This window comes from Callithrix jacchus, chromosome 6 (assembly GCF_049354715.1).
Source record: "Callithrix jacchus isolate 240 chromosome 6, calJac240_pri, whole genome shotgun sequence".
In the NCBI taxonomy this organism is placed as follows: Eukaryota; Metazoa; Chordata; class Mammalia; order Primates; family Cebidae; genus Callithrix; species Callithrix jacchus.
Window position 1 is genome coordinate 122,044,749 of NC_133507.1, and position 18,757 is coordinate 122,063,505.

The 18,757-nt window shown below is 36.9% G+C and overlaps 1 protein-coding gene across 2 annotated transcripts in view; it reads right to left on the reverse strand.

Moving 5' to 3' along the window:
- Positions 1-18,757, reverse strand: part of ORC2 (origin recognition complex subunit 2) — a 54,376-nt gene that overhangs the window by 23,885 nt on the left and 11,734 nt on the right. For both annotated transcript variants that reach the window (XM_035305265.3, XM_008999183.5), the window contains 4 exons: positions 16,203-16,292; positions 6,592-6,684; positions 5,173-5,204; positions 1,581-1,641 (listed from right to left, as the gene is read on the reverse strand). In XM_035305265.3, the coding sequence (XP_035161156.1) occupies positions 1,581-1,641; positions 5,173-5,204; positions 6,592-6,684; positions 16,203-16,215 (199 nt within the window). In that variant the 5' untranslated portion in view covers positions 16,216-16,292. The remainder of the gene's footprint in view (positions 1-1,580; positions 1,642-5,172; positions 5,205-6,591; positions 6,685-16,202; positions 16,293-18,757) is intronic.

An 18,757-nucleotide genomic window follows, 5' to 3' on the forward strand; every position in this document is an offset into this window, starting at 1 on the left:
TCCAACCATGGTTGACTATATATGACCCCTTGACCAATGAACTGAAGGAAAATTGCTGGCAGCTTCTAGGAAAGATTTTCCTCACAGAAGAAAAGCCCCTATTTATATCCATCATTTAAAGCTATGAAAACCATTTTGCAATATAAAGTATCAAACCTAAAGATGAAAAATGCTAGTGGCAAAATAAAAAGGAAGAATCTGGGTCCTTAATGATACGTTAAGTCACATCAACCATGGAACTTGCAACTCTATACTGGTTTTGATGTGAAATAATTAAATGTCTATGGCTTAAACTACCATTATAGATTTATCTGTTGCTGCCTACCGAAAACATCATCCTAATATAGCACTCAATAAATGGTAGTTATGATTATAATTATTACTAATACATACACACACACCATCCCAGAGTTGATTCAAGAATTATCTTTTTCAACAAATCACAACCTCACCCCCACAACTCCCCAGAAATAATACAGCTAGTTTTACACTCAACAGGCATAAAACTATTTTTTAAAGTGAACTCCCAAAATATGAGTGAAAAAACTTTAAATAAATCAGTGTATTCATTTTGAACAATAGAAATACTGCAGAGGATTATCCCAAGTCAGCATATAACAAATACAGATATTAAAAAAAGAAAATAAAAAGGCTTGATTTTGTGGGCATATACAGCTTAGCAGATTCAGATGCACACTGACTGCTGCTCACGATATATGCACAGCTTAGAAGTGGTAGCAGGTACCAGAAAATGTCTCTACCTTATTTACACATATGCTTCCTCCATGTAGGTATATATGTTTTTCAGTGATTAAGAAGGAAGAGGGAAGTTCACCTTCTGTCTAAAAAACAACTCATCTTTGGGATGAGGAAAAAACGTAAGACATAGGATATAGTTGATATGAAATAACATTCACAACTATACAGATCTTTTACTGCTTTAATATACTAAATCATTTAGCATTACCATTTTTATGATGATTAAAAATACAGTTTTAACAACTCTATGAAATTAATACCTTGAAAACAAAGGGCTATGAAGTATGAAGCCCTGATGTTCAGCTGAATTTAACAATGTTGGCTAATACTATTATTGTCAAGAGTCAACAGTATGAAAGAAGTTGACATCTTTCTGATATATAAAGGTCTAGTCATTTGCCCCAAAGTTAAATGTTCAAAAATCTGAAGCCATTTTTAATTTCGTAGGAAGCAGGAGCCATGTCTGTTTACTTGCTATTGTTTAACACTCACTACAACTATGATTGTTTAATATTATTTCATTATAAAATTTCCAAAGAAATTTTATTATAATATTATTTCATTATAAAATTTCCAATAGAATCATTTCCAAACTATCTCAAAACAAATAAAAGGCATGTTATTTCATTGGAAAGACCCTTTTAGCTGACTTCAATATACACTGACTATAATGTGAAAGACATGGTGCTAAGTGTTACAGCTAAAAGCCAAAGATTGAAAAACCCAAGCATTCTAAATCTAGAATGTATATACTTAACTATTATTGTCTCTTGTTTAGATGTTACTTTTTATAAAAACATCATGTAAAAAGAAATACGTACCTATTAATCTTTTTCTTAGACTACGAGGTGCTGTTGATAGAAATTCACTTTTGTCATTGTTCTGTTTAAAAATAGAAAAAGCATTATAGTTAAATAATAACATGGAAGTTAATGACTGATCTGAGTAAAAGAGGCTAGAAAAGAAGAAAAATATTTTGCTTTCAATAGATTGCACTAGAACTAGAAAAGCCTAGTTCCTAGAACTAGAAGATAATGACAAATGAATTATTTGAAACAAAAAAGGGTTCCAAAATAACAAAGAAATAACAAAAGAAACATAAATTCCAAAGGATTACTAGAATGATTCTAGAAATTGAATTCTATGTATCTGTAAAGTATTGTACTTTTATTATTATGTATCAAAAAAAATGAGTATATCAGCCTTCTGAACTACTTTCACCTATCAGATGTTACGTACGTACATGTGTGTGTGTGTGTGTGTGTGTGTGTATGTGATTACAGGTGTGAGCCACCGCGCCCAGCCCGGTAGAATATTTTTTTTAAAAGATAATATTGGCTGGGTGTGGTGGCTCACACCTGTAATCCCAGCACTTTGGGAGGCCAAGGTGGGTGGATCACGAGGTCAAGAGATCGAGACCATCCTGGTCAACATGGTGAAATCCTGTCTCTACTAAAAATACAAAAAATTAGCTGGTCATGGTGGCGTGTGCCTGTAATCCCAGCTACTCAGGAGGCTGAGGCTGGAGAATTGCCTGAACCCTGGAGGCGGAGGTTGCAGTGAGCGGAGATCGTGCCATTGCACTCCAGCCTGGGTAACAAGAGCGAAACTCCGTCTCAAAAAAAAAAAAAAGATAATATTAAGTAGCACTGAGGGCACCCCTATGTATATGGCAATGGGCCTTTTAATGTTCTAGAAATTTACTGGTGTTCAAAAGTATTACATTCAGTGAGGAGAGAAACAGAAATTTATACTTTCTTAGTTTCTGTATTTAAAAGATTGTAACTTTTTACAGAAGTACAAAGTATGTTTTCTTATAGAATACTTTAATACCATAAGTTTTTAGCACATGAAAACATCCACTGTTATATACATGCTAATTTCTAACAATATTGATTAAAAAGTTAAAGCACCCTGTAATTCTGTCAACATGAAAATACGACAAAAAAAATTTTAAGTTTATTGTCTTGTGATAGGTTGTTGGTGATAGTTATAAACATCATTTAAATCTGATTTGGGATATTAAGAATAGTATTCTAATAACTGAGCTAATCCTTTACCAATGGATTTATAGTACATCTCAAACTTTTTTGATTAAGATCCTCAAAAATTTTTATATTTTGTCATCTTGACCTAGTACATATGTGTATATACAACTGAAAAAAATATAAAACAAATTTAAAATTCTGTTCTACTTCATTTGCTAAAAATGCAGGTTATGTTCGATTAAACTGATTTCAAGACTGAGATAATATATAGATCTACACAGCTTAAGTCTGAGAATTCATAACATCTATATCAAAATAATTGTTGCAGAAAATTCCCGCTCAAAAAGACAAGACTAATAAATAATTTCTCTATTTGTTATAGAAAATTTCTGCAAACGAATCTATCTTGACAGTTTGCTCATTTGGGCAAACTGTTCTCCTATCAGGACAACAGATTACTCCCAGGGCAAAAAGATTATCCTGTTAACAGTTATCAAGATACACTTTAAGACACTGTCTTCATTGTGTCTGCCAATCCTAAAATATCATGTCCCCAACTTTGCCCAATACCAACCAGTTTACCATCTTGAAAAACCTGCCTTAAGCCACTTGAGCCCAGGATCCCCAAGCCCTATCCATATTTTCTCTTGAACTTGCTCTTCTAAGATAGAACACTAAGATTCTGTAACAACGATATTGTCTCTTATTGTGATAGGTAGTTTTGTTTCTGGTTTTCTGGTCTTTTGGGAGAGTTGACAAGATCTACTAGTGGATCTAGTAATCTATAACTTGAGAAATAATAATCTAAATTCTTGATTGGATTAGGCAATGAGTTTTTCTCCTTTTATAGTGATATAACACACCAGATACAATATAGAAAAAAAGCATTATTAAAGACAAACGAAATTCTTGCATGTCTAATCTCATACCCAGACTTGTCTAAATAGGACATTCCTTCACAGGCCATAACCATGGCTTTAAATGTCTATACTGACTGGAGACAAAAGTGACTTCATCTTGGACACTAATCCACTATGTTAACTTCTGATTAGCCCCAGTTTGATGAATGACTCCTGATTCCTACTTTATTTACTGCCTTCTATGAAAGAACATGTGAACCTTGATATTATCACCCAAATTACTGGCTACAATGCATATAGCATTCTTGCCCTCTTGACAATTAAAGAGGGTTGCCTTTAATTATCTTGCTAGAACATGTATACCCTTTCCTTATGGTATATAAGCCCTGGGTCTGGAAAGTAACAATGCAGAGAGCTACCTATCTTGTGGCTGCCAAGACCATGCTTCTGTCTCCAATAAAATACCCTTTACCAACAAACTAAACTTTTCTGCCTTGTCCTTTAGTTTCTTGGCTCCTTTGGCATGTGGAGGATGCTTTGCATATATGGCCCTTTCATTGAACACTCACATTCTTACTTAAGGGGTTCCCTTAACCTAAACCACATATAAGCCCAGGTATGTCTAAGTCTATAGCTGCCCAGTCCTGGACACAGTCACTACCACATACTCAATGCTCTGAATTTGTCCATTCCTATCTGAGCTTGCCCACATCCAGGCAGGGCCACTTGACAAGCCATCATGAGAAAATTACACCACAAAAACACAAAGGAAGCCAGGCGTGGTGGCTCACACCTATAATACCAGTACTGTAGGAGGCCCAGGTGGGTGGATTGCTTGAGGTCAAGAGTTCAAGACCAACCTGGCCGAGGTAAAACCTTGCCTCTACTAAAAATACAAAAATTAGCCTGGTGTGGTGGTGCACCCCTGTAATCCCAGCTACTCAGGAGGCTGAGACACAAGAATCACTTGAATCTGAAAGGTAGAAGTTGCAGTGAGCTGAAATCCTGCCACTATACTCCAGGCTGGGCTAGAGTGAGATTCTTAAAAAAACAAAACAAAAAAAAAACAACCTCAAAGAAGAAGATAAAAATTGTCAATTCCTTTTAATTACTCTGGAATGTATTTGTGTAAGCCAGCCTAAGTTTTCAAATGTAAATTGTAAAAGGATAGAGTAATGGATTTAGTACATCTTGGGATCAAACTGCATACCCCCACCACCCTCTGCCCCCCAACAAGTGAAACAGAACATGATATATAAAAGCAAAACCCCCAAAATTTCCAGGCCAGCTACACACAACAGAAGCACAACAGCTGGGTCTGGGGGTCCTGGCTCCATTTCTAGCTGTTCTCCTTCCTAGTCAGGTGAACTCACAAAAGTCACTTCACCTCTCTGAACCTCATATTCTCCATCTGTAAGTTAGGTATTTAACTGCCAAATATCTGTAAATTACAAAGCACTATATAAATTAAGAGATAAATTTTTTTCATTGAATTTCTGGTGATTTTTCATCATGTCTTACTTTGTAATACTAAGGCTTTTGCTTCTTTTTAATCAATTGCTTACCTTCAGCTGAACCTTGTCTGAAGCAGAATGTCCTAAAGAATGAAACAAAAAGCCATGACTTACTGTAGACACTTCACTTTTCATCGTGGTCTACTTTCATTAAAAGTAAAGTTGGCCAGGCATGGTAGCTCACACCTGTAATCCCAGCACTTTGGGAGGTGAGGCAGGAGGATCGCTTGAGGTCAAGAGTTCAAGACCAATCTGGATAACATAGTGTGACCCTATCTCTATTCAAAAAATTAAACATTAAAAAAAAAAGCAAAGTTGCAGCTTCTACATAGAAACCACCACATTATTACTGAATTTGAAATTAATTCCATCTCCACTAGAGGATTATCACTATTAACTTCATGATTACTCACATTATTATCAGCTACTTCCTGCATTTCTGTAGCATTCTAAAAGAAAAATGGAGCTCTTTTAAATTTTGATTATTGCAAGGTACAATTGGCCAGGTGCACTGGCTCACACCTATAATCCCTGCACTTTGGGAGCCTGAGGTGGGAGGATCACTTGAGGTCAGGAGTTCCAAAACAGCCCAACCAACATGGTGAAACCCCATTTTTACTAAAAATACAAAAATTAGCCAGGCATCATGGTGGGTGCCTGTAATCTCAGCTACTTGGGAGTCTGAGGCAGGAGAATCACTTAAACCAGGGAGGTGGAGATTGCACTGAGCCAAGATCACACCATTACACACCAGCCTGGGTGGCAGAGCATGACTCCGTCTCAAAAAAAAAAAAAAAGTACAATGGAGCCAGACACAATGGTGCAAGTTTATCGTCCCTGTTACATGAGAGGCTGAGGCTAGAGGATCACTTGAGCCCAGGAGTTCAAAGTTTTAATAGCGTGCAGTAACTCTACCTGTGAATAGCCAACACACTTCAGCCTGGGCAACCTAGTGAGACCCTGTCTTTAAAAAATGAAGTAACAGTAATATTGGCAAGTGACACCAGTGTTCCTTTCATTTCTTACCATATATAGTTCAAATAAGAGAAATAAAATGTACACTTTTTCATCTAGTTGGAATGGATCATTCAAAAACAGCTGCTCTACAATCTGTAAGATGACTTTCAAACTCCAAATGCCTTATTTCATATAGCATTTGCCAAAGCCAAATCTTCTATAAATAATTGGCTAACTCAAGCAACTGACAATAGGACTTAAAGATTATTTCTGGTTGGCCCTGTTGATTTGCACAACTTCAGTTAGCACAGATATTTTTTTCCTCTTATTGACTGCTAACCGTGGATATACTAAGGGACATAAGTTGAAGTATTAATTGCATTTTGTTAACTGAATTTTTAGAATTGAAGAGAAGAAAAATATATAAAAACTCACAATCAAGAGAAAAAGTAGCATGCTCTATCTTGAAGCAACTATGAAAACTCTTTTCAAAGAACTAATGTAATATCTTACCCTTGCTACTTTGAGGAACGTTCATTGTTATCTCAGGATCATTCTTCAAACTGAATGAAACACTTTTTTTTGGTGTTTTTGCTAGTTCTGAAGCTGTAAACAAATAAATATATAAAAATTTTTAAAGGACAACAGTAGACAAAGAGGGAAATAGCATTATTTCACTTACAAAAATTCTTAAAAATACCTCTGTTACTTTTATCAGAAACAAAAACCTACCCATATTAGGAGTAATACCGCTTTTACCTTTATTAGCTGTCTTCCCAGCATCTTCAAATTTTCCTTCATATTATCCAGATTTCTTCAAAAAAATACAAATAACTAACTTTGACCTTGCTGCTTTCTCTAATTACCACACTCTCCTCTCCATCAACAACTTATGTTCCTTTCATTTTTTACCATATATAGTTGAGGCACATCTTTGATTGGGGCGGGGCGGGGGGATGGTGAGAAAGAAAGACCAGAAAATGAGATCTAAAATCAAGTGAAAACTATGCATAGTTAAAATTATACCTTAAAATCTTTTAAATCTTCCATAAAGTGTGGAAGAGTTTATTTTGTGCCCAAAAGTCTGTAATACATATGAATAATGCATAAAATAGTGTTGAACAGATGGCCATTTCTTCAACTGAGCATAAATGAAATAGTGGTCTTTTGTTTAGGGGCCATTTTATTTTTACTTTTTAAATTTTCTTTCTCTGTTTTTTGTTTTTTTTTTTCCTAAAGACCAAAGACCAAATCACTTATAACAGGGGCCATTTTAAATTAAAAAATATAATTATCTTTAATGATGCTCTCACAGTCACATCATGAGAGGCATGTGGGAAATGAACCCAAATGAAGAAATAGATTTACATTTCCCAAGTTAACACTCACACTGGGACACTGTTCACTGAGAAGAAAGGTACAAACCAAATTAACTCCTTTTTTTCTTTTTTTTCTAAATGGAGAAGGTATAGTTAAATTAGCACAAGTGAAAGCCATTTTACTGGCTCCTAAACTTTTCTAACCTGCCCCCATTTTTATCCTCCAATTTTGAAACTGACCTAAGATACTCATAACAATGTTTACAAATGAATTGGCTGCTTCTTTTTACTTAATCTCTTTGGTCTTCTGTATGATTCACTAGGTTTTTTGTTGTTGTTGTTGTTTGTTTTTAATCTTCCCTTGATATTATTCCTCCATTTGAGTCTTATGACATTATCCTGCTTCCCAAGCTACCAGTGGTATTTATTCCATCTCTTCTTCACTGTCCTCAGCCTCCTCAACATTCTAAGCATACTTAAGGCTTAGTCCTTGCTCTTCTCTTTATGTCAGTTTTGGATTAAACGCTGATTTACAAGATAGAGAAACAAACTTCATATAAAAAAAAGCAACATAAGCACAAAGCAACTTAGCTGAGATCATTTTGGTTTTATCCTGAAACATAAAAATATTCCACCTGATTTTAAATAATGATTAAACTACAAAGGAACCAGGGAAAAAAGAAGAAGAGAGTCAAAGAGGAATAAGAACAAGATAGTCATTTTTGTGAGCATGCAGAGATAGGCAGACATTCCAACACCTCTTGAATGACTCAACATGTCTAACAAGCACCAGGCACAATGCCTAGTACAACTGTCGCCCAGGCATCCAATGGCTCATTGCAGCCTTTAACTCCTGGGCCCAAGTCATCCTCCCACCTCAAACTCCCAAGTAGCTGGGACTACAGGCATGCGCCACCATGCCTAGGTAATTTTTAAATTTTTGTAGAGACTGAGTCTTCCTATGTTGCTCAGGCTGGTCTCAAACTCCTGGTCTCAAGTGCTCCTCCCACCCGAGCCTCTCAAAGTGCTAGGATTACAGGCAAGAGTCATCATGCCCCGTGGTGAATCACTATGTAACACATAACTTTTTGTTTAGTTATGACTGTGAATGGTAAAAAGTTACAAATAGTGATTCTTTACATCAAGGGACAGCATGCTATAAGTCTGTGGGCCGAACCCAGCCTTCCACTTGTTTTAAATAAAGTTTTATTGGAACATAGCCACACCATCCATACATATTGTTTGTGGCTGCTTTTCAGCTAGACAGTCAAGTTCAGTAGTCACAACAGAGACTGTCTAGCCCACAGAGCTGGAAATATTTACTGTCTGGCCCTTTACGGAAAAAGCTGGCTGACCTTTGTTCTGTATTAATCATCTACATGCTAGTCAGGCATAGTGGTACATGCCTGTAATCCCAGCTACATGGGAGGCTGAGGCAGGAGAATTGCTTGAACCCAGGAGGTAGAGGCTGCAGTGAGCCAAGATTGTGCCACTGCACTCCAGCATGGGTGACAGAGCGAGACCCTGTCTCAAAAATAAATAAATAAAAATATAAAAAATAAAAAGCAATTTCTAGTTTATTACTTTCACTATAAAGTTTTGCTTTATTAAAAAGCTAATAAATAGGTATTACAAAAAAGTCATCTACATGCACACTTTCAATGCATGTGTACAGTTTTTGTCATTCTTTTCTTGCTCCTATGTCATATTTGTTTTTGATGATATTAAATGAAATGTAAAGGCAAGGCTGTTGACTCTATTAATACAAAATTATTCCTGGATGTGGTGGCCCAAGCCTATAATCCCAGCACTTTGGGAGACCAAGGTGGGTGGATTGCTTGAGTCTAAGAGTTCGAGACCAGATAGGACAACATAAGAAAGCCCTGTCTCTACAAAAGAAAAAAAAATTAGCCAGGCGTGACTTTCCGAGCTACTTGGGAAGCTGAGGTAGGAGGATCCCTTGAGCCCAGGATGTGGAGGTTGCAGTGAGCTGAGATTACACCACATATTCCAGCCTAAGCAACACAGTGAGACCCTAAAAAATAAAAAAATAAATTAGTTATGATGTTACTTGTGGGCTTGTAAAAAAAAAAAACCAAAAAACAGGTCATAAATTTTTTTTTTTTTTTTATTTTTAAAGAGAAAAAGAAGGGGAAAAAAAGAAAAAGAGGGAAAAAGGAATATTACTTCATTCCTAAAATGGGTTTCAATAATGGCCGATCAATATTTTGAGTGTTTAAAGTGGTTAATGCATATTTTATGTGTTTAAAATGGGGACCTCTATTGTGTTTATTTGTTCTGGCTCTGAGTTCAAGTCCTGGATATCGTTATCAATTTGTTGTCGCGTTGAATCTAAATCTCATTATGTGTCTTATGTATCTGGGTGTTAAGATCTCTTATTATTACATTAATCCTTTTACCCTTGCATCCTTGTAGCTTTGAAATCTATTTTATTAAGTGTGAGAATTGCAACTCCTGCTTTTTATTTATTTATTTTTGCTCTCCATTTGGTTGGTGAGTTTTTTTCCATCCCCTTGTTTTGAGTCTTTGTATATCTTCAGATATATCGTTAGATTTTGTGGATAATATATATTTTGTGTGTTTAACATGGAGAGCTCTATTGAGTTTATTTGTTCTGGATCTTAGTTCCAGTCCCGGGTATCGTTATCAATTTGTTGTCTCATTGAATCTAAATCTCATTATGGGTCTTATGTATCTGGGTGTTAAGATCTCTTATTATTACATTAATCCTTTTACCCTTGTATCCTTGTAGCTTTGAAATCTATTTTGTCAAATGTGAAAATTGCAACTCCTGCTTCTTATTTATTTATTTTTGTTCTCCATTTGGTTGGTACGTTTTTGTTTTTTTTTTTCCAACCCTTTATTTTCAGTCTTTGTATATCTTTGGATATACTGTTAGATTTTGTCTGTATCTTTTGATTGGGAGATTTGGTCAATTTAAATTTAGGGTTGCTGCCATTTGTTGTTAACTGGCTATTTTGTCCTTTCGTTGATAAAAATTCTTCTTTATGTTAATGCTCTTTACTTTTTGATGTATTTTTAGAAAGGGTCATACTGGTTGTTCCTTTCTGTGTATAGTGCTTCTTTTAGAAGTTCTTGTAAAGCAGGCCTGGTGGTAATAAAATCTCTGAGTACTTGCTTGTTCCTAAAAGATTTTATTTTTCCTTCAAATGTAAAGCTTAAATTGGCAGGATATGAAATTCTGGGCTGAAAGTTCTGTTGATTAAGTATATTGAATATTGGCCCCCACTCTCTTCTAGCTTGTAGGGTTTCCGTTGAGAGATCTGTTGTAAGCCTAATAGGCTTACCTTTATGGGTGACTTGATCTTTCTCTCTGGCTGCCCTTAATATTTTCTCCTTCGTTTCGATCTTGGTGAATCTAATGATTATGTGCCTTGGGGTTGGTCTTCTTGAGGAATATCTTTGTGGTGTTCTCTGTATTGCCTGGGGTTGAATAGTGTCCTGCTTTGCTAAATTAGGAAAATTTTCCTGGATAATGTCCTGGAGAGTATTTTCCAGCTTGACTTCATTCTCTCCCTCACATTCAGGTACACCAATCAAGCGTATATTAGGTCTTTTCACATAGTCCCATATTGCTTGGAGACTTTGCTCATTCCTTTTTATCCTTTTTTCTCTATTCTTGTCTTGTCGTTTTGTTTCATTAAGTTGGTCTTCTACCTCTGATACCCTTTCTTCTGCTTGATCCATTCGGCTGTTTAAGCTTGTACATATTTCACTGAGTTCTCGTGTTATATTTTTCAACTCCATAAGTTCATTTGTATTCCTCTCTATATTGTCTATTCTTTTCAACATTTCATCTAATCTTTTTTCCAAGTTCTTAGTTTCTTTACATTGGGTTAGAACAAGTTCCTTTAACTCCCAGAAGTTTCTTATCATCCACCTTTTAAAGCCTACTTCAGATAATGGAACACAGTCCTTTTCCATCAGGGCTTGTTCCGTTACTGATGAGTCCTCTTCCATCAGGGGTTGTTCGGTTGCTGATGAGTCCTTTTCCATCAGGGCTTGTTCCGTTGCTGATGGGTTCTGATTTTGAGTATACTCGGCCTTCTTAGGCTGTTTTTTTCCCTTCATTGTAAATGAACCGCCTTTCTAATTAGTTTTCTGAGTCGACGTCCGACTTATTGATTCCCAGTGCTGGGATCCGAGCAACCCACTGTGGCAGCCTAAATAGCAGCGATAAGACTGATGGTGCTCTTCTGCCCGGGAATCTCTGGTCTGGCTTCCCTCTTGAGTCCGCAACAAGCGGCTCTGACTTCCTGGAGCTCCAAACTCCGGTCAGTAGGGGAAGCAGTCCCGTTGGCTCTGCGTGAAGAGCTGCTGCGCCGAGACGCCGGCAAAACCGCTGCGGCAGCCACAAGAGTCGCGCTGGTGACCCGTGGGGCTCCTCCACTGGGAATTGGCTAATCGGTGAGTGACGAAAATTCGTCTAATGATGTGGCGTCGTCTCGTTCTCTGAGCTTTCACTGGGAGCTACACTCCTGAGCTGTTAGTGGTCGGCCATCTTGGATCTAATCTCAGCCAGGTCATAAATTTTATGTCTTTATTTTCATTATTATAATAATTCATCTATATTATATTTTACACAATAAACTGGTCTTGCCTAATGATAGCTTTAGATCAGTCAATTATCTGGTCCTATCAAACCAATCTATTTTCTTTTTTTTTAAAAAATGGCCAGGCGTGGTGGCTCAAGCCTGAAATCCCAGCACTTTGGGAGGCCAAGGCGGGTGGATCACGAGGTCAAGAGATCGAGACCATCCTGGTCAATATGGTGAAACCCCGTCTCTACTAAAAACACAAAAAATTAGCTGGGCCTAGTGGCGCGTGCCTGTAATCCCAGCTACTGAGGAGGCTGAGGCAGGAGAATTGCCTCAACCCAGAAGGCGGAGGTTGTGGTGAGCCGAGATGAGATCGTGCCATTGCACTCCAGCCTGGGTAACAAGAGCGAAACTCCATCTCAAAAAAAAAAAAAGATACTTATTTTCTTTTACCTCATTTATATTTATCTGCTCATCTGTTTTAGGTTGATTCCATATCCTGTCTGTTGTGAAATAATACTGCAATGAACACAGGAGTGCAGATATCTCTTTGATATACTGATTTCATACCCTTTGGGTATATATTCAATAGTGGGATTGCTGGATCTCAATCTATTTTTAATTTACCCATTTATTTCTCCAACCTGAATGAACTCCTCACTTTCTTCTCTATCTGGTACTTCTGCTTTTGCTCTTTTGTTTACATTTCTTTTCTTACACTAGATATATTCTCTGTATTTTACAAAGCCTTCCTGTCTAAACTACAGTCTATTTCTAGCCCTATACCTTGGTTAGCCCGATCATATGAAAATCATTTTTTTATTTTTATTTTTTTTTATAGAGACAAGGTCTCACTATGTTGCCCAGGCTGGTCTCAAACTCCTAGGCTTAAGCGATCCTCTTGCCTTGTCTTCTCAAAGTGTTGGGATTATAGGTGTGAACCACCATCCTGGGCCAAAATCACCATTTATACTCAGAACAACACTATTTTCTGGCAGATCATGTTATTTATTACATATTAAGGCATTCCATTTTACTGATATATTTAGATGTAAACACAATTAGCAACAATACTTAATGAGTCAATGAAATTCATTAAAGAGCATCGTAATTAAACATGGGTCATAACTAAACAAAGATTTTAGAAAGTCTGATCAGTCTGTCAAATTGTGTTCCTGAAATTTCATGGTCATAATAATAAAGACTAAATATCTATGAAACTGTCTTCTCCTGACTTTAAAACATGTATTTCTTTCAGATGTGATGACAGAAATGCACAGAATGATATTCCAGTTTTATCCAGCGCTTACAAATACAACACATTATCATCTTTAAGTTATGTGCATGCTGATTCTCCAAATGGAGAACTACTACTTGATTACTCCTGTCCGTTCTATTTTATGTCAGAGTAATAGTTCCCCTCTTTCTCCAGTGGTATTTCTTTATCCTGCACCACTGTTACAGGGTTTCATTTTGGTCTTGATGTCTATTTTATCTTTCTTCTAATAATTACATCAGCATTTCTTCTCTGGTTTCTCAGTGCTCCTATACAGGATTCAGTCATTTTTGTAGATTTAAAAACTTAATTTCTTGCTTTTTCAGATGGAATCTGTCTCTCCCACGTGGCAGTGCAGTGGTGCAATCTTGGCTCACTGCAACCTCCACCTTCTGGGTTCAAGTGATTCTCCTGCCTCAGCCTCCCAGTGGCCAGAATACAGGTACATGCCACCATACCCGGCTAATTTTTGTATTTTTAGTAGAGATAGGGTTTCACCATGTTGGCCAAGCTCATCTTGAACTCCTGACCTCAAGTGATTGCCCACCTCGGCTTCCCAAAGTTCTGGGATTATAAGCGTGAACTACCACACCCAACCAAAAAAGAGTTTAATTTCTTGATGTAAATAATAAATACTAAGAAACACAATAATTCATGCAAATTATTGTATGCACCATGTTATGTTCAAAATTAGTAATGTATTTAATGTTACACCTTTTAGAAAAACTAAACTGAGGCCAGGCATGGTGGCTCATGCCTGTAATCCTAGCACTTTGGGAGGCTGAGGTGGGTGATCACTTGAGGTCAGGAGTTTGAGACCAGCCTGGCCGACACAGTGAAACCCCGTCACTACTAAAAATACAAAGAATTAGCTGGGCATGGTGGCAGGCACCTGTAATCCCAGCTACTCGGGAGGCTGAGGCAAGAGAATTGCTTGCACCCGGGAGGGGTATGAGGTAAAAGAAAATAAGTATCACAGAGGTTGCTGTGAGCTGAGATTGCACCACTGCACTCCAGCCTGGGCAACAAAAGCAAAACTCCATCACACACAAAAAAGAGAAAAGCTAAGGTGATTGTGGCAAGTGATTAACTTACATTTAGAAATACTGGTTTTATAATTACTTCTCATATATTCCTCATCAGTGTCAACATTTAACATGTTTCATTTTTACTTGGCCTTGAATGTTTACATGTGTCATTGGCTACAGTGATTGAATAAAAACAAACCACTGAAGAAATATACATATGTTTTATAATTATACATAAGTCCTCTTTTTCAACTATTACATTTACCAGGTAGATCATTATTACTCTCTTGTTCCAGACTTTTTAGTATTTCCAAATGTTCTATTTACATTATCTTTTTAATTCTCAAAGTGTTTTCACATTTATTATTTCCCTTCCTTAATGCTTTCAAAAATGATGACCCCCCTCATACCACAAGATGAAAATACAATGCCATCTGATTTTTTGTTTTTTAATTTGAGATAGGGTTTTACTCTGTCACCTAGGCTGGAGTGTAGTGGTGTGGTCATTGCTCACTGCAATTTTGAACCCCTCGGCTCAAGTGATCCTCTTGCTTCAGCCTGCCAAGTAGCTGGGACTACAGGTATGTACCACCATGCCTGGCTAAGTTTCAAATTTTCTATAGAGATAGGGTTTCACTATGTCGCCCAGGTGGTATTGAACTACTGGCCTCAAGCGATACTCCTGTCTTGGCCGCCCAAAGTGCTGGGATTACAGGTGTGAGCTATCATGCCTGGCCTGAATTTTGAAAAATAACTGAGTTTAATTTTAAGGTTATATGTAATTTATTATAGCGTAGTTCTCTGAAAATCAGCAATTGAAGTGTAACTGGTATAGTGGTAACTCAAGAAAAATGTTAGGCTATTCCTAATAATTTTATGTAACATTTTCATATAATATAAACCACATTTTTCCATATACAGTGTAAAACTTCTTCTTCTCTTTTTTTTTTTTTTTTTTTAAGATGGAGTCTTGCTCTGTCACCCAGGCTGAGTGCAGTGGTCAATCTTGGCTCACTGCAACCTCTGCCTCCCAGGTTCAAGCAATTCTCCCGCCTCAGCCTCCTGAACAGCTGGGACTACAGGTGTACCACCATACCCAGCTAATTTTTTTGTATTTTTAGTAGAGATGGGGGCTTACAATGTTGGCCAGGCTGGTCTCAAACTCTGGACCTCAAGCAATGCGCCAGCCTCAGCTTCCCACACCGGGGATTACAGGCATGAGCAACTGTGCCCAGCAAAACTCTTATTTAATCAATTCAGAATATCTCTATGTGACTCTGAAGTCACTTATTACTTCAAAAAACTTTGTGAAGAAACTAAGCTATGGCTGGGCATGGTGGCTCATGCCTGTAATCCCAGCACATTGGGAGGCTGAGGCAGGTAGATCACTTGAGGTTGGGAGATCAAGACCCAGCCTGGCCAACACTGGTGAAACCCCCTCTCTACTAAAAATACAAAAAATTAGCCAGGTTTGGTGGCACGCACCTGTAATCCCAGCTACTCAGGAGGCTGAGACAGGAGAATCACTTGTACATGGGAAGCAGAAGTTGCAGTGAGCTGAGGTCGTGCCACTGCACTCCAGCCTGGGTGACAGAGCAAAACTCCATCTTAAAAAAGAAAAAAAAAGAAAAAGCAACATATTTTGGAGAGAACTACAGAAAAACAAAGACTTGTTCATACTACGAGAAGCTTATAATCTAGCTGAAAACAGAAGACACCTGAGCACCAAAAAAACCCAAATGAACTTAATTGTGCTTAATATATCATCCTTCTTTTAGGGAATGTCTCATTATTATGTAAACCATAGGGTATCTCTCTTATTCTTTTAGCAAATGCAGCGAGATGATAACCACGGGGAATGTGGTTAAATCTACCTTAGGAAAGATGAATAATAATTATAGAAATCAGAAAAGCAACATACCTAATTTGGCCATTTTTTCAGAGTGTTTTCTATTCTGAAAAGAATAAACTTTATTTCCACCACCTGTAGCAGAGCCATTTTTCAATGAGTCTGAAAGAACAAAATTAACAGAAAAAAGAAAAACTTTTAACAATAAAGTTAAGATTTGTACCCCTCATAGGCTTGCATAAAGATTTAACTATATTTATATATAAAATATTTAGAAATACATAGTAGACAGGCTATGAAACTGTTTATGTAAATTTTATTTATTTATTTATTTATTTTTGAGACAGAGTCTCACTCTGTCTCCAGGCCCGAGTGCAGTGGTGCAATTTCAGCTCACTGCAACCTCCACCTCCTAGGGTCAAGCAATTCTACTGCCTCAGCCTCCCCAGTAGCTGGGACTACAGGTCTGCGCCACCATGCCCAGCTAATTTTGTATTTTGGTAGAGACGGGGTTTCACCATGTTGGCCAGAATGGTCTTGATCTCTTGACCTTGTGATCCGCCTGCCTCAGCCTTATAGGCATGAGCCACCCCGCCTGGCGTGTTTATGTAAATTTTAACATGCTATTCGAAGATATACAGGCATATATGTAAAAATCAAAAAAGACAGCAAAACCCCAGATTAGAGGGATATGCATTCAATTAATAACAATAGCTGCCCGTGGGGAGGGAAGACTAAAGGGACTTTATTACTTTATTTCCTGAAGAAAACATCAAAAGTACAATTGTTGAGGTTGAGATTTAAATAGCTGTTTTATGGTAGAAGCTTTCTTAACTGATCCTGACTTAACTGACATTCTTCAATCTCTTCAAGTATCAACTGCTACCTACAACTTACTGAACACTCATTTCTAGTGTCCTACTCCCTAGCACAGCAATTTCCAACATGTGGCCTAAGGATTGCTAGGGTCCCTGAGGTCAAAATTACTTCACAATAACACTAAGATATTAATTACCTTTAGACTCTCAATCAAGAGTATACAGTGAGGTATTTCAGAGACAACATGACATAACACGTTATCATATTGACTAATGGAATGTGTGAAGCAGATAATACAGTTGCCTTCTATGAAGACAGACATTAAAAATATAAAACAACGCCTTCCTCATTTTTTGAAACAGTTTTCATTTAAATATATGTAATTTACGTCATTTAATGAATTTATTACAAAATAGTGCTAAACTTTTCCAAAATATGTGCTCATCCTCCTTATTAAGCTTTCCTCGTGATCTATATTTGTACTAACATTTGCCTTTATCTAAACTCCTTAATCTTTGTCAATGAGTACAAACTGAATCTCATTAAAAGCTGTCTTAATTTGTATCTCCTTAATCATTAATGATGTTGAACTTTTTTCCACAGGTTTCTTATCAGAAAAAGTATCTTCTCTACACTGTGGCTTGTTTTTACACTCTTTTTATGGTGTCATTTAAACAGAAGTGCTGGTTTCTTATAAAATAGACTTTGCACTAGTCTTTTATTGTCTCCATAGTTTTGCATTTTCCAGAATGTCATATAGTTGGAATAATACAGTATGCAGCCTTTTCAGATTGGCTTCTTTCACTTAGTAACATACTTTTAAAGTCCTTTCATGTCTTTTTCATGTCTTGATAGCTCTTTCATTTTTAAGTGCTGAATAATACTCCATGGCCAGGATGTGCCAGTTTGTGAATCCATTCATTTACTGAATGACCTCTTTGTTGCTTCCAAGTTTTGGCCATTATGAATGAAATTGCTATAAAGGTCCACCTGCAAGTTTTTATATGAACATAAGTTTTGAATTCATCTGGGTAACTACTAAGGAGCATAATTGCTGGATTATATCGTTAGAGTATGTTGAGTTTTGTAAGGGGCAGCCCAACTATCTTTAACAGGGCTGTACCATTTTCATTATCTAGAAACAAATGAGTTATTGTTGCTCTACATCCTCACGAGCATTTGGTGGTGTTGGTGTTTTGGATTTTGGCTATTCTAATAGGTGCATAGTGGTATCTCATTGTTGCTTTAATTTGCAATTCCCTAATGATATGATATTGAGCATATTTTCATATGCTTATTGGCCATCTGTTTATTTTCCTTGGTAATAAAGAATAAAAACAGATGGCAAATAAGTGTATGTATCTGTTCAAATACCTACTTGCCTATTTTTAAACTGAATTGTTTTCTTATTGCTGAGTTTTAAGAGCTCTCTGTATATTTTGGATTAAAAGTCCTTTATCAGACATGTCTTTTGCAACATTTTCTTCCAGTCTGTAGTCTTCTCATTTTCTTGAGAAACATGAGTTTTAATTAGCTGAATTTGTCAATTTTTCTTTTGATTACATATTTTGTAAGAAAACTTTCTATAATCAAGACCAAAACCATATTCTCTTATATTTTCTTCTAAAAGCATTTACAATTTGCTTTTCATGTTTAGATATTCAATTAGCTGGGCATGGTGGCACACGCCTGTAGTCCCAGCTACTCAGGAGGCTGAGGCAGGAGAATTGCTTGAACTCAGAAGGCGGAGTTTGCGGTGAGCCGAGATCATGCCATTGCACTCCAGTCTGGGTAATAACAGCGAAACT